Genomic DNA, 16,749 nt, shown 5'->3' with positions numbered 1-16,749 from the left:
TTAAGTACAAGGAAATTCCGAAACTTTCAGTACTGCAGGCGACTTACACAGGTTACAAAACAAAAGAATATTGTTAAAATTCCTAGACTGCAAATGGATATACCAGCTAAAGCTGCTTTTAAATTGTTTTTGTAATTTCTGACAAAACATGGCCTAAAGACCTCAGATACTAAGGGAAATGAAAGAACAGTGCATGGCTCTTCATCCCTTTTTAAAACAGCCCAATTTTCTTGAAAGTCTTCCTGCTATACACCTTCCTTTTTCTCTCAAATAAATCTCAGATAATGATAGGCATTGATACCATTAAATATTTCTATTTTGGTGGACCAAAATAAATAGTTAATAACCTGAGCTCCTCCCAGTTATAAATTACATCAACTGGCTCTCACAACCCTGCTCTTGCAAGGGAAGAGGTGACATCGAGTTTGCAAGGCAAAGAAGAAGAGTGAGCATTTACCCAGTAGTTGTAGAGAAAAACTTCACATAATAAGACCTTTATGAAAGCACTGACTGAGAAGTGTGTTTGCTGCATGCTGCCCCTACTTAGATGTTAATTGGATTACAGTTGCACTAATTCATAACATTTTTCAAATGTGAAGGTATACCAGATCACTGTTTCTTGCACTATTTGCTCTGCACTCAGACAGCAACCAGATGCAGAAAAATGAATGTGAACAAACTACTGCCAAAATACGTCAGCGTTCCCAGGGGCTGGGAAGGCAGGCAGAAGCAAGCCAGCAGGCCAAGAGAAGATGATTTCTGCTCCTAAGAGTGAGAAAAGATGGAGCTTCCTGAGCACACAACTTCCTGAAGGGTCAGGTCCGGCCACTGGTGTTTGCTTCTACCATGGTGATGGAACCAGACGGAAACAGTCCGTATGTCCTCTTGGTAAAGAAAGAGCACTGCGTCTCCAGGGATGTCCATTCCTCCCCAGCAGGAGCAGCCTTGCAGAGCCACAAACACAAGCACGTCTCTCGATACAGGGCCGATAGTCCCTATTTTGAAAGGCAGACTTCCACTACCTTTTAAGCATTACCGAGCTTTGCAGACGCAACTTCCAAAGACTAAAATCATCAAACAAATTAACTTCCTGTTCAAGCATTGCGACTGCAGTGGTTTCACCTGGCAGTGTATCATGTGCTGCAGAGGGAGGAGGAGAGAAGTTGTGTGAGCAACCGAGGGTGCAGACTGGCCCCACAGGGAAGGAAGGCTGTTGGCGTGGGGCCCTGGGAGACGTGGCAGTGCCTGCAGGGGGTGGGGACAAGGCATAGGGCCCACCATTACCACCATGCTCCTGGGGATCCTCGTGGTGCTCTGCTTCATCCCCACTGCTGATGTAACAGGTAACAAAAACCCCCCACATTTCAATCCTTTCCACTATTTTTCCTCACTTTGATCATCAAGGGGTAGAAGGTCTAGTATAGCTTTGAATTAATTTTGCACTAATTGTTCTGTGTTTGGATGAAAGCGGAGAGACAGCATGCTGCTAGGACTGCACATGGATCAACTTGGTATAACCAAGAGATCCATTCTTCTCCTGCCACAAGTACCCCTCTGAGATAAGACCCAAGCGCTTTCTTTTAATTTGACTTCTCTTTAGATCCAGTTGGAAATTGCATGCGTAGGTAGAGGGGGGTTTATTTCACCTTCCCCCTGGGCTTTACAAGTTTTGCTCACAAGTGCCTTCTCTTGGGCGGCAGCGGGTCTGAGCAGACCCGGTGCCAGTGCCTCTCTTGGGGCAGCCTCTCCACCACCTCCAAGTCTCCTGTGTGAAGCTTCAGGTCCCCTCATGGCCTGGCTTGGTGTGATGGGCTCAGAGCTGAGCCCACCAACATCCTCACAGGACTGGCAAATAAAAGGGTCAAATGCAGAGTTGCTTACTGAGCTCAAAGATGGGAGGATGGAATTGCCAAGTTTCTGATTTTTGCATTGGTAAGTGTATTACTGATACTTACTAGATACCTAGTTTCTTTCTTCAGCAAAAAAAAAATGTCTATTTGTGATTTTGAAATCCTGAGTCTTAGTGAATCTTTCTGACTCTTCAGTTGTTGTGGCTGAGGGTATTTTTCTTGGTGTTGTCTTGCTGATACCCACTGTTCATATGTTCAGAGCTAACATGTCTTTCCAATAAGAACATTAAAATGCAAAGCAAAGCAAGGGATGCTGGCTTTTCCTAGGATAATCCTGAGACAGACAATTTTTCAAACCTCTGCCTGAGAACTGTTGTTATTGAGTCTTCTCCAAATATCAGTATTTTACAGGGAAGTAACAGATAGGAATAAAAATCTGTTTTCCAGTATGAAACTTTTAACATATAAAACATCTTTAAAAAGCTGTTCTTTCTAGTATGAGAGGTACAATTGAATCTACTTTTCCCTTATTTCTGCCTTATTTTTTCTATAGCTGTTTTCCTCAGTGAAGGCATTATAATTTGCATGACACCATGATCTACATTTCTTTCAGATACCATAGTTTTTTTCTTCCTTGTCCTCTCCCATGTTTATAATTCTGTGTTTGCAATATCATAATTATTTCCACAGCAGGCCCCTGGGTTGTCAGAGAAGACACTAATTCCAGCAGGGGAAAAGTATCAGCAGTGGGTTAACAGGTGTGAACAGCTTTTAAGCAACTCTTTTGAATTGCAACAAAATAAAATACAGTGATTGGTTATCAGATACAGGGGTTATGCCATGACACTATAGACATTTATACACTTGCTCTGCATGAAGAACTTGAGTTTCTCTGACAGTCTCACCAAGACTGTTCCACTTCTTAAAGGGAAGCACATAAGGTGCACAAGCTTCTCAGGGCTCCCTGAGCCCTGAATTTTTCCCTATTTATTTTCTCCACCTCTTCTCTTCATTTTCATCAAGATGAGTGATCCTTAGTACTTGGAAAATATTAAGGCAGGTCAAAACCCCGCAGGACTTCCTCCAGCCACAAAGTGTATTATAGGCCTAAGGTATTTTGGTTTGAGGAAAACAGCAGAATTTGTTGTGTTCTGCTGTTGTTAGATGTCCCAACAATTGCTGCAGGTTGAGTTTGAATCATAGAAAGGGACTTAGAATATTAGTTTAGTCCTTTTTCTTCTGCAGAAGCACTAATGTTTACTAAGTTTGTCCTCTTCCTCTTTTTGTTGGCTAAATAATTACCTTGCTGTGGTCTGTCACAGAGGCAGTTAGATCGAGTGTCTAGTATTTTATGAAATATGTAATATAAGCAGGTTCCCACTGCAGTGTACCACAACTTCTTACTACCTCATCTTCTTACTACCCACATGACCTTCTGGCTTATGGTCTCTGGGGGTTAAAATCAACCTCTAACCCACTGAGGTTACCAAAATGCAGAAGATGGGTGAGACAAGGTTAGCTGAGATTAGGATGACATCAACAAGTTCTTGTTTAAAAAAAAATAATCACAAACTGCCAAGAAAAACCCCTGTGCTCACACTGGGTTTGGTTAAAGCAAGAGTGTCAGCAGGAGTACTATGCTGCCTGCAGTACTCATGGTAGCAAAGTAGGAAAGCTGAGCAGAAACCAAGTCTGTAATGGCCAGAATGGGCAGATCCCTCCAGCTGCACATTGAGGCCACACACAGCTGGGTGGCCTCAAACCAAAGTCAAAGAGAAAGACTCTTGTACCTAGAAAAGAAGAGTAAATGTAACTGAACGGACCCACAGCAGCAAAAGTGGAATAGCTTTGTTTATCATGTTCTGTTTGTGGGTTAAACAAACCCATTTCAGGATTTTCCCTATTCCCCCCTGGGAATTAAGTGGGCCATTTCTTTCCTTATAGAAATACCAACTTATCTCAGATTCCTTGCACTGGAAAATAGCTCCTTGAAGTCAACTGGCATGAAAAAGAAAGAAAGGAGAGTACTAAATATTTTTAGTAGAATATTTTTTTTTCAAATAGCTGATGATGATTCATGGAAAGTTCTGGGAAAAAAAATAAAACACCTCAGAACAGTTATTTTCTGTACTTTGTTGACTCTACTTCACTTTCTTGGCAAATAAGAAAGAAAAAAAAACCCTTCAGTGAAGTTTTGCTTACATCAGGTGTCCATGATCAGAGAGGCAGTATTTTACAGATATTATATATGGATGGCATTTTCTTTCATTATGCAAAACCCCCTCACATGTGATTATAAGAAATGTTTAACGTGACAAGTTTATCAAAACGCTTTAACAAACATTCAGACATCTTACACACCACTGCATATAAATCCTAAGATCCTAAGGCTTGCAGCATGTGCACACTGACTTAAATGATTTTACATTTTTAAACTTCATGGCTTTTTGAAACTGTAAACAATAATTTTTCATAACTGCCATTTTTCTGTCTGGGTAAGGCCAAGGTATAGATATTTATTACTATACAATATGACTGAACACAGCTCTAGAAGTGGCAGTCATAACCCTATTTAGAGGAATGAAAACACCTACTAAATGTTTCCGAGTTTCACCATTTTAACAAACCCAAAGTGACACTTATAAGAAAAACTGGCTCTGTGGAGGCAAAAGCAGTCTTAGCCCATGTTTTCTCAGAATGGTCCTGATCCTACTAAGAATGTAGTCAAATCCTATTCAGATCACAAGTGAAGAGAGGGATGTTTGGCGTTACTCTGTTTTCCCCATGAAACTAATACACATTTCAGCATGATTGACTTTCTTCGATCCAAAAAACCTCCAAGTGCAGAGGAGGATGATGACAGCAGGGCTTGCCTAACACACTGGTGGGGTAAGCTTGCTTTGCCCCTGTTGGCATTGAAACCCAACCAATTCATGCAGTGCTAATTAGTTCCTATAAATGAAACCAAAAATATCTCCCTCAACTTAGATTTGAGCTAGTAGAATCCATTTTGTGAAAATGGATTTGGTTGCTTAGGTTAAATCATGTAGGAGCATTCTTCATTAATGATCCACCAATGACTTTTTCCCACTGCTCAGCCAGCCTGCATCCCAGCATCAGCAGCATGGGGCTGGGTTACCACACCCAGCCTGCAAGCCAGGGCAAACAGACCAGACTATAAATCCAAGAGGTGGAAATAAATTGAAGGAACTTCTCCTTTTAGGCTGGTGTATCAAAAGAGACTGGTTGCCAATTAGCACAATATCATGGCAGGGACATAAATAGTCCAAAGCTGTAGTTAAATAGTAGAGCTCAAGGCATGAAGTGAGGTACTAAATGTCAGGAATCCAGATGAGCTGACAACAGCAAAAGGTGGGGTTAAGTCACAGGGGTCTGCAGATGAGTCTAAATAACACCTGAATGTAGTCCCTCAGTGATAAGATTTTCAGTGTTCTTTGACCTTCCTCTGGCCATAGTAAAAATCCAATCAGGCTGAGCAATAAATATCCATTCATTTTCTGTAAGTACTTGCAGTGAAAACAGGTGAGCACTTCTCTGAAGTGTAATGCTTCTGCAGGGGTCTGTTCTGGGACGCCTATTTTGGTTGTCAACTGTGAGACAAAAGAGGTCTCTTCTGAAGGTGTATTCAGTCCCTGTGACAATCAGGGTTTTAGTGGTGGGCAACTACTACAGCACAAATCAGAAGAATAACTCTGTCTCAAGTGAGATGTGTAGAATTCTGCTGTGCTAAAGGTAAAGCAATTCTACCACAGACTTGCAAACTGCCACTTAGGCCAAAGTTTCAATTTTCTGACCAACAAAAATATGATCAAATAGCTTGTCTAAAGAGGTGGAATCCAAACCTCACCCCTCACTAGAATGCCTTATAAGCCTATGTGAGAGCTTTTGTCGGAAAATGCTGACTCGATGAAACTGAAATGTTTTGCTGAAATGTCTTCATTTAGATGAAAATTCACCACAGACACCACCTCGCTTAAAAACTTGACTTGTCTGTTCTCTCTTTGCCACTCAGTCCCAGGATTCCAAGGTCCATGTCTCTTTCTGCTGGAAAGCCTGGAAATGCTCATCCTTCATCCAAAATTTCACAGTGTTTGGATTCCCTGCAAACATGGGATTTCAGAGCTGTGATGAGCTGTCCTCCACCCTCCACGCTAACGATATGGAACAAAGAGACACACAGAGGATGGACCAAATATTTCTTTGCTAAAGCTGAGGCAGCAGAGCACTCCCTGTCTCACATCTTCCTGCTCTCATCAGAAGCAAGGGCTAGTAAATGAGACTTTCAATGAGAAAATTAACAACTTCAGCAGTTTCGTGGGTTCTGCTGGTAACTGGAGAACCTGCTACTAATGAGTTGTTTCTACTGCCCACACCCTATCACTAGTCTTGTCCATCTCACAAATCTTTGTGTTTACTCCCTGGACCACATTTATCCCAAAGGAGCATCCTGCTCAAGAGGCTGGGGTACTCCATATTCTTGTGCAGGCGTGAACACACTAAATGTAGTCTTTTGACCCTAAACATTGTTAAATACAGTGAAATGCTAATTTTCTGGGCATTCTGGATCTGGCCTCCTTCCTACTTCATTTCCATTACTAGCCCTTTCGAAGTCTCATCACATGAATTAAGTAGAAAGAACATAGGTTTGCAGCACATGTTGAGGGCAAGAGGCACAATTGTCATTCTCACAGCCACAGCGATTCTCAGGGATCTACAAAAGACTATCCAGACCTCTTATGAACTGAGCTTGCATGAAAATTTACACAGTCATACACACACACAAAAGGGCTGGCAAGTTCCTAGCTTAAAAGCCAAAACTCCCCTCATATTTCTTAGGGGTCATATTTTGAAAAGTAGGGTGTCATTTGTATGAGATGACTTTTCTTGGAAGAAGTTTTCTTCCTGCATAGTCCTTGCAGTGTTTCATTGTTTGGCAGATGGTAGCACAGAGGTCTACATGTCAGAAAACATTTCCTGTTTATGTATCAGTCTGGTCAATTCAAATTGAATTATACTTTAATGTGACATGTTTTTTTGCAGGCCATTCAAGTGCTAAGTGCCAATGCAGTGTCAAATCAGTCAGCTCCTGAGTCCTTAGAGAAATTAAGAATCTACTACAGCTGCCAGCTAGAGGAATTACTTACTTTACATTAAAATGATAGCAGTTCATGCTTTTAGTGTTTATTGCTCAAGGTCCAAACCCTTGAAATGGTTCTACAAATCTAGCTGCAAACTCTTCAGGAGTCCTTGAATTAAAAAGCAAATGTATAAATAATCTCTTATCTGACTGCTAAACTAAGCATTCAATTCATAGTATTTTCACTCCATAATGTACCCTGGGAAACCGCTTGCTAAGTAAAGGCTAGACTTAGGTGGCCTTATGTATACACACATGCACACAGATGCAGACCAGCCTTCTGAGCCCTGATGTTAAATCTTAATCGCATGGGCCACTCCCTGTGCTAGTGTTCTGACTGCAGAAAAACACTCTTGACCGCACAGTCTCCCCTAGTGACTATGTAATTATTTGTATAGAGGTGGATTGCTGCAACAACAGCTCCTGTGAGAAGCTTCTTCTGCAGATTGTTGGTTAGGTACTCCCTAGTAGGGAGTGTCAGCAGGGGAGAGGAGGTATGGAGAAGAGTTGCTCGGGAGGATGTGTGGTTCTGAAGTCTCATGCTGTATTTCATAAACAAGTGCTTTTCTCACTTTTCTCCCCTCCCTTCCAGAAAACAAGATTTTAGTGGCTCAGAGTCCTTTGCTCAAGGTAGATAACAAGACTGCAACTCTAATTTGCAACTACACATACAATGGAACAGGGAAGGAATTTCGAGCTTCACTGCTCAAAGGAACGGACAGTGCAATTGAAGTTTGCCTTATTTCATGGAACACAAGCAAAAGCAGCAGTACTTCAAATAAGCAATTCAACTGCCAGGGGGCTTATGATAAAGACAAAGTCATCTTCAATCTTTGGAATATGAGTGCCAGCCAAACTGACATCTACTTCTGCAAAATTGAGGTCATGTATCCACCCCCATATGTCTACAATGAGAAGAGCAATGGGACCATCATTCATGTGCAAGGTAAGCTCTGAAGGCCAGTATCCTCCCTAGACACACTCCCTATATAATGGCTTGAGGCAGTTTGTTCCCTTAAAAAAAAAAAAGTTGGATTGCCTAGTAAAATTACATTCCTGCTCCTGATGTCCTGAAGAAGACATCTTAAAATGATAATTAACAAAAATGACACATTGGAACAACGAGTAAATAAGCAGAGATTGATGGTTTTGTTTCCATTTACCTAAAGTTTCCTTTGCTCTTTCCTCCTTAAAGAGACACCCATCCGAACACAAGAGCCTCTGTCTGCAATTCCTTTGTGGATTATGGCAACAGTGACTGGAGTTCTTGCTTTCTACAGCATGCTAATAACCGCAGTTTTTATTAACTACTGGGTAAGAAACTCTGTTTCCCTTTGCTCTATATGCTCTTTGTCCCGAGTTCATTTCTCAGGCAACTCTTGCCAGGTTTACCCCTAACTCACTGATAGCCCTTCAGTTCAGGATGACAGTGTTTCTTCACTCCAGCTATGTATATACACCCACACTACCACATGTACCCCCAAAGAGCTGAAACACCAGCTGCACTCCAGGGGGGCAGTCAGGCCTCTGCCATTGAGTCCTAAAGCAAACAGTAATGCCATAGTGTTGGCAGTGCCCTGCACACCAGAAATACTGGAACATTGTCACTACGCTCTGCCAGTTGTCCCTGTCAGGGAAGTGTAGAACTACAAAATCCTTTGAGACTATAGTGACAGGAGCTCACCCACAATGAAACAGCTCTCAGTTGACCCAAGACCATCTGCACTGGTGACTTGTGCCTATCCAGAAATTCCCTTGAGTAACCAGTATTTCTGGCAGCTTGAGCATAAGGGAATAGGAGCACCTGGATCTCAGTACCCTTGTCTGTACATTATTGCTAAGAAAGCTGAGACAGCCTTATGGCTCATTATTTTTGCTTTCTAATCTCTCTGGAGAGTTGGCTGGCCCAAGTCACGTCCAGTTCTGCCTGCTGGAGTAAAGAGAGAGTGAGGCATGGTGCAGAGGCAGCAGCAGGACATCTTCCTCGACAAGCCTTAGGACCGTGGTCTCCAGAGCCAATGGAGTACTCCATGTGAGAAAGACTTGAATGTAGAGAACTCTATTCCTTGCACTCTGACTTGCCCCTCTATTTTGTTGAATAGCGATTTTCAAACATTATGTATAAAGGGTACAGAGTCCCTCACCAGTTGAATGTTGCACGGATACAGAAAGCCACTGTCATTGCTAGTTGAAGCTTGAGATCTGTTAAGTGCTTCACAAAAATACACGTTCTCAATCTATGGCTATTTCTAACAGAAAACAATCAAAGGGGGCATTGCTGTAGGAAAATGCAAAGGCAGGTTAAGTGGTCCTTCTTTGTGCCCTATTGTAGAGGCTGATTCCAAGGAGAGCTGAGAGGATTAGAGCGAACAGCTGCTGGTGTTACAGTGCTGTGCTACTGTGGCTGTGCCTGATGAGATAGTACAGCTTCAAATCCATCATTTACATCTGAACCATTTTCTCTGTGCTGGTACCTAATGGCTACACACTTTGCTACTAACATGTCTGCCCCCAGCAAGAGTGACAAGGCTGCATTGCCATGTGTGTTGTTTGCTGCATCAGTTTTTACTTGCTGTTATTACTGCTGGTTGTATTCTTTGGATAATATGTATTCCAATTGTGGATGTATTTAGAGTGTTGCTGAATGTAAACACAGCTGCCTAAAAGACGTTATGAATTGTGAAAAAACAGGTCCTAAATGTGATCATCGACAGACATGTTAAGCCTGATCACTTGAGCTCCTGAAAGCAGCTAAAGATTTGTCTGTTTTTGTACAGTTCTGCCTTCCCTGAAGGAAAACCGCTTTCTCCAAGAGTAGCAGTCCTTGGTCCTGTAACAGGCCAACATTCACTCATACTAGCAAAATGCCTTTCTCCTAAGCAAAATTACCTCTTAGGTGAGGTAATGTGTATTGTGGAGATGAACACACATAGATAAAGCTTTTCTATCTAATGCCTTATATGCATTGGTTGCATTACATGGCTTAAGCAGTATGTAACTTACATTCAACACTTTGCATATATATAACATTAATATAAAAAGCTTACCATATTTCACAGTAACTGCCCCACTCTGCAAGTACAACATAACTCAGCCATCAGATTTTCTAATGCAAACCTCCTCCAATTCCACAGTATCACATGTATACTGCAGCATATGCAACTATTTCTGTACATTGGAAGGAAATTTCAGTAACAAGGAGATTGTAAAAGAAGGTATAATCAGTATTAAGGAAAAAGCATGGAAGCACTTTACCTACCCCTGATCAATAAAGCCATAAGCTATGTAAAAAACACCAGCCTTGTGCACAGCCTGCAGCAGTCAGAGGCTGAAGTGCTGCTGTAGCCACAAACATCCTCTGTGATTTTAAGCAAATTATTTCACCTGTGTTCTGGTACTCTTATTTCTCAAAGAGCTGATGCTTCCCATGTCTCACGAGGGCATTATAAGCAGGAATTCAATGGTGGAAACGAGATTTTTGAGGCCCAGATAGGGAGACATAAATGATTGACATCAGCTCTGATTCTTTTGCCCTTTGAAGGAAGGTTCATAACAACATATGCATTGCATGTTACTGGTGTAAATGGTAGGCAAAGCATGGTACACATAGTCTGAGCTGATTTTTCCTGCTCTTATTATGTTTGAGTTAAGCTAATTTCTTTTTTCCTCCTAATAAATGAGGACAGCCTTCACAGCTCAGATTGTATTATTTCTGCTGAATCATTCCACAGATGAGAAGTGATGGTTAGAGGCATCAGTTCGTATCCTTGGTTTGTAGCATTCCTTTACCTGGAGAACTACACTGTAAATCTCTCAGCAGATAAGATGGAGACTTACATTCAGGTTGGGCAAATTCCACAGATTCTTTTATGAGAACACGTATTCTAATTCTTTTGTAAATATATTTAAACCTGAAGCTGCCTTATAAATATGCCTGCTTCCCTGAAGGAGGGCCTAAGGCCAGAACCATCAGCAGTTAAAATGAGAGTTTTCATGATTCTCTTCACCCTTCTCCTACAGCAAAAATCCAGAAGGAATATGTACCATCAGAGTGACTACATGAACATGACTCCCCGGCACCCACCATACCAGAAGAACAAGGGTTACCCATCCTATGCCCCAACACGAGACTACACTGCCTATCGGTCCTGGCAGCCGTAAGACCCACCAGCTGACCCACAGCAGCCTTGTGCGCTTCTAGGCAGTCACCTGCTCTTGGACATGGAAGGACAGCCTCTCATTTTCTCATTATGTTTGTTGCTATTGATCATGGACACCTACACAATAGCAAATATTGGCTAAACTTTGATATAATATACTAAAAGAAAAAAACAAACCAACAAACAAACATAAAAAGGGGGGCGGGGGGAAGTAAAAAAAGAATCGTTCTCCATGATGGCTGAAAATGAGGCCCAACTTGTGTTGAGGGTTGTCAGTGGGTAAGATGATGGCATCAGACCTCAGAGCTGGTCTCTTCCTGACACTTGTGGTCTTGCTCAGCTGTTGGGAGAAGCAGAACTTCTGTTCTTTTCCCATAACTGCTGCCTTAGATGTAACCCTAAATCTCCTTTCCTGTGTGTCTAATCCTCAGAAACCCTTGTTGCTGTTAAACACAGAAAAATGGAAAAAAAATATTTTCTTCTCTACAAGACCAGAACATAATTTGAAGTTCAAAACACATGCTTAAAAGGAAGAGGGAAAGGTCAGTCAGAAGGCATCCAAGCTATTAGGCTACGGCACAAATGATCCACCAGGACCAATCAAGCTGACACAAAACTAGTAAACCTCCGACATGCGAGTCCTTAGGTTGGACGCTTTGTAAATGTTCATAAGGTCATCTGCAGTCATGACCAACCAACTTCACAGAGTGAAAAAGCAATCAACCTGAACACAAAATCAAGACAAGCAGGAGAGGAAGAAAGATCTGTCTTTGACATGAAGAACTCCAATTCGGTTTTGTTTGCCTACAGCAAAAGAACACAAAGTCATACATGAAGCATTAGAAGACACAGAGGTCAGATTTTGAGAATATTTTTACTTTCATTTTTGAATTTTTGTTTCTATCCAAAAGGTGTTCTGCTGAGTGCTCCTGAAAATTTATTCACATCTTCTGGCACCTAGGTTGTACCAAAGCTCTTTCAAAACTCTGGGTCCGCTTAGGAGAAACTAAAGATGATTTGAATTTTTTTTCCCATAAGCACCCAATTTTTGGGATGTGAGAGGGTTCTTCATTCCCAGTATTGTGAATTGGACCTGCAAGTGCTCAGGGTGTGCTCTGTGCACTTTGTGTTAACTGGAGGTTACATTTCTATCTAAAGATGTTCTTCGGGACTGCTCCATGCTGGAGTAGGACAAAGTCTTCAGCAAAACCTGATTAATTCTTTCAATTTAGCACATTTACAATAACAGGACATCCAAAGTTGTAATTAGGGTTATCTTGGCATAAAATCCCTTTTCATACTGAGGAGACAAGGTTTATTTTATAGAGACTACTGAATAAAAAATTAAAAGAAAAAAGTCCATATTCCCACACTGAAATAAAATTGGGATTGTACAACATTTAATTTCCTCCAAATTGGGACAAGAAGATTCTTTCTCTCTTTGAGCGGACAGAATAAAAGTAGAGATGTGGAAGTATGGCAACAATCTGCTTTGATGTCTTAATCAAAGAAAAAATTTTGTCTCTTCCAAACTGCAAGTTTTATTTGAGCTTGCTGACTGGGCCCCAAACCTTTCATTCTGAGTCATATCGTCATGAACCATGTTCCTGGAGGGTGCTGTGCCACCTCTGAGCAGTGGTGAGGTGCCTGCTGTCCCCCCGGCCAGGGACAGGTGGGGCCCCAGCTCCAGGTGCAGAGCCCCCGATGGCAGCGGTAAGGGAGGCCCAAGAGATCCAAGAGGCAGTGCTGTGAGTTTGGCATGGGAGTGCAGTCATGGACCCAGCAGGCCTTGAGAGCCTTGCTCTGGCTCAGTTCAGCAAACCCAAAAGCTTATGATTGGGCTGAAGAAATTAAAAACAAAGTATTATTTATTTCTTCTCCTTTCCCCTCATCACATGCACAAACACCCAAAGGCTGACATTTTTCCACATACAGTTTTTACTCTCTTCCTGAAAAGCCCCTCACTGCACCTTTGTACTGCAGCTGAGGCAGCGAGGAACTTGTGCAGGGGGCAGAGGGGAGGGAGCCAGGTGAACACATGGCAGTCCCTGCACAGTCCCAGCCTGGTCCTCCTTGCTGGCACTGACTGGGGGGATGCTAACGCCTTGTCACCTCCCTCCTCACTTGGAGGGAGATATGAATGATCCTGTGCAGGGGCATCCAGCCGCTCCCGCCGGAGAGCAGCAGGCTGAGCACAGTCCCCTGTCAGGGTGTGGCACTGTCTTGTGAAAATTCACAGTGCAAATATAAGGTGAGATGGCAAAAGTGTATCAAAAGCACAAAACAGGATAAACATTCCTTGTGTAAACTGCACACATATATTTTTAGATATAGATGTATCTATTTCATTATACCTATATTCCTTAGAGTTTTATCATACTTTTTGCAATCTCCTTTTAAAATTATTAAATAGATACGGTTAATTAAATCCTGAATAAATGTATTAGGCCTGAGGATAGTCAGAGGAAAGTATTACTTTCTAAAGCAAATGTTGGTATAATTTGCTTTCCTTCCCTTAACATTTTTCTACTTTCCATGTTTAAAACATACTGATAGCTCCCAGGACATGATACTGGAATGTAAGTCCTGGAGCATCTGGAACAAGTATTAATTCATTTGACTGACCAAAAAGGGAGATACAGGGAAGCATCCTAAACATAAAATGAAAAAAATGGGGACAACCAGGACAGGAGAAGCCACAGCCATGGGTTTAAATGGACATTGCTGTCATATTAAAGCTCTGTAGGGACATGAATTACAGACTGTTGGAGATGGGATACCAGTAAGTACCTTTTATCCACCACTAAAGGGACTAAAATAAAATGTTTGCAGAGAAACAACCCAGTTAAGGCTGGAGTCTGGCTCTTGGCATATGGATTAGCATATTTGACAAACAGTAATTCTAATTTATTCCATCTGGTTTTAGGCAATGCAACATGCCAGGACAGCCCTGGCCCTTCCTGGCCCTGCCTTTGAGGTCTATATGCTGTTTATGGGATGATGTAAAGAGGTACCTCCCTCTGCTGCTGCTCTGAACTTGGAAACTGGCCCTCATGGAGGGCAGCAGTAGATCAACAGAGTTTTCTGTCTTACACACAGGTTTTAATTCAAATGAAAATAAAATCCTGCTGAAGAGTGATTTAATTTCTCATTGTCCTTTCCCCCACTTTTGGATCTCAGTGTCAAGTGAACATCTGATCTACAGTCATCATATCTGAACAGCAATCAACATATGTTGCAAGGGGTCAACCAAGGGTTGTGCAGCTCCAGCCCCCTGCACGCTGATTCCTGTTCTGCACGTCTCCAGCACAGCACGAAACAACAGCCTGGCTCTTCTATGCTTTCAGGAACCAAGCCCCTAGAAGACAAATGCTGAGGAGGTAGCCTGTGTTATCTTTGCAGTGTCTTGACCCCCTTGGGGTTGTCAGGTTTACTAAAGCCAAAAGTCCTAGATGGTCCTTCTAGTTTGAATATCCTTCTCCCCTATCACATTTTTTTCCAAATGCCTCTTATTTCTTCTGCAGCTCTAAACGTGAACCCTGCATCTCTGCCAAACAATATCCCATCTTCTTTCTCTGCTTTTTCACTCATCTTTTTCCTTTCTATGAGTCTATGCCAGACTCAGCAGTTCAGGAACCCATCCTGTTTGCTAATCTCTAACACCACTATGCAGCCTTCCATATGTGCCCCTGCCTGCCTAGTTATTTGCTTCACAAAGACTGTCTTGTATGCCACATTCCTTCTCAGTTTGGGGTAAGGAGTTGCCACAGGAGATTGAAGCCATGTGGTGATTGGATAGGTACTTGTTTTCTGTTTGAAGGATTTGAGGTCTTTCATCCCTTTGATTTTTCCCATCATCTTCAGATTTCCAGTTGGGCCGAACAGCCACGTGGGAATCCCACACACCACGTGCTTCCAACAGTGCATTTAATTTCCGTACGTTTCATTTCCTGTGCATAGCAGGCTTTTGACTATTGCCAAGTCATCATGCCTGCAGACATGCCCTGACAGCAGAAGCAACTTTGGCTACTGATGGTATGTTTGACTAATAAAAACATGGTACAAAAAGCTTGAGTTTTAGGAGCACACAGGCAAAGGGTTCAGTGCTAAAGATCAAACCTTTCCACTTTCAGCAAGGCTTTTGCTGGATGACTGGAAAATATGTTATTCAAGATGAATCACAGACCAAGACATAATTTTGTTAGTCACTCATACTAACCAGAAAACAGGTTGGGGTGATGAGTACAGCATCAGCTTTTTTAAGGTCCAGTAAAGATGGGGAAATGCTGAAAACAGCAATAGGCAGTAATTTGTAGCCCAAGTCAGTGTCTTTAAGTGGCTATGAGAGGGAAACTAGCTGCTTATCTTGATGCAAATGGATTGTTCTTCACAATTAGGTGCTTTTGTTAGAGCATCACATTACAGTACGTTACTATTCCAGCCTCAAGGGCATGCAGATAGTCTGATGTGGCCAATTTGGCTGACAAAGTATTAGGAGGCTGCCAATTTCATATAAACCCATTTGCAAAGAAATAGAAAGTTGAATGGTCTCAGATTCATGGTGTTTGTTTGTTTGTTTGTTTGCCTTTTTTTTTTCCCCATTGGATCTCCACGATCAAGGCACTGCTTCTAATTTCACCCCACACTGCACCATCCTCCCACCCTTGGCCCTTTTTAAAAATAAAAATTAAATGTAACTTTATTTTCAGGTCCCATAAACTTATCAGGAGCTCTTCAGTTTTGGGGAGCTGACCTTTCAGCTGACTATTGAAATTACGAGGAATTTTAAAATGTCACAATTTCCCTAGCCATTACATCATTATGTGGCCACATCATTCCTTTTCCTCACTGACTTTTTATTCCTTCAAGGGAACTATTCTGGATTAGGTTGAAATGTTCTCATGGGTTGGAACAACTCTAGTTTTTCAGACAGGAAAGATTACTACCTAAACAGCAAAATCAAAGATGCAAACAAGCAATTAGTAACAATACAGCTCCGTGGAAATTAACGTAGTGGTTTCAATCTGGGAGGAGGATCAAATGGCCTTTTTACAATATCCTTTTGCTCTAAAATAAAGAAGCTTAAGAAATTACATACTGAAGTACCTTAGAAGACAAGAGATCAGGTTGCAAAATTAAGAAATCAAAGGCAGGAAATGCCAGAAGGAAGCTTTCCTATCCAGCCTCCCTTCTGCCCCCTTGTGTGACCAGAGTGGCTCTTTAATTACAGCTGCATTTTCCCATTAAATCCGAGCACACGCTGAGCGGGCCCGGCCCCGCTCTCCCGCCGCTCAGGAAGGCTCCGGGCACGGCCGGAGCAGGCGCTCAGCCGGCCACGCTGCAGCTACAGATTGCGAGTGACAGCTCGAGCCCCCCGTGTGGAGAGCTGCAGCAGGACACAACCAGCAATCAGGTTGGCTTAGATAACAGCTAAATTAATGCCCGATAGCCTTGTCAGTGCCCCATTAAATTAGACCACTCTGTCGTGAGTCAGAACGAACTAATTTTCCTGCTATGCTCGCTGCCTGTGACAGCCCTTGGGCTACTTTAATCTTCAAACACCAGTGGTCAAGAGCTGATT

The 16,749-nt window shown here is 42.2% G+C and overlaps 1 protein-coding gene and 1 long non-coding RNA gene across 4 annotated transcripts in view; one reads left to right on the top strand and one right to left on the bottom strand.

Moving 5' to 3' along the window:
• Positions 1–16,749, bottom strand: part of LOC135417071 (uncharacterized) — a 113,744-nt gene that overhangs the window by 54,147 nt on the left and 42,848 nt on the right. The gene's annotated exons all lie outside the window — the stretch shown is intronic.
• On the top strand, positions 1,206–13,388 carry CD28 (CD28 molecule). The gene is made up of 4 exons (XM_064660635.1): positions 1,206–1,343; positions 7,601–7,954; positions 8,204–8,322; positions 11,029–13,388. Exons 1-4 carry the CDS (start codon positions 1,289–1,291, stop codon positions 11,167–11,169), a joined length of 669 nt encoding a protein of 222 aa, XP_064516705.1. The 5' UTR covers positions 1,206–1,288; the 3' UTR covers positions 11,170–13,388.

This window comes from Pseudopipra pipra, chromosome 7, assembly GCF_036250125.1.
Source record: "Pseudopipra pipra isolate bDixPip1 chromosome 7, bDixPip1.hap1, whole genome shotgun sequence".
Classification (NCBI taxonomy): Eukaryota; Metazoa; Chordata; class Aves; order Passeriformes; family Pipridae; genus Pseudopipra; species Pseudopipra pipra.
The sequence above is the reverse complement of the archived record's forward strand: the minus strand, read 5'-3'. Positions and strand labels throughout refer to the sequence as shown.

Bases quoted from the DNA above. Each gene is read 5' to 3' on its own strand.
- CD28 (XM_064660635.1), top strand. From the start codon at position 1,289: ATGCTCCTGGGGATCCTCGTGGTGCTCTGCTTCATCCCCACTGCTGAT. The intron at 1,344-7,600 runs GTAACAAAAACC...CCTCCCTTCCAG, and splicing joins CCCCACTGCTGATGTAACAG to AAAACAAGATTTTAGTGGCT. The intron at 7,955-8,203 runs GTAAGCTCTGAA...TCCTCCTTAAAG, and splicing joins GACCATCATTCATGTGCAAG to AGACACCCATCCGAACACAA.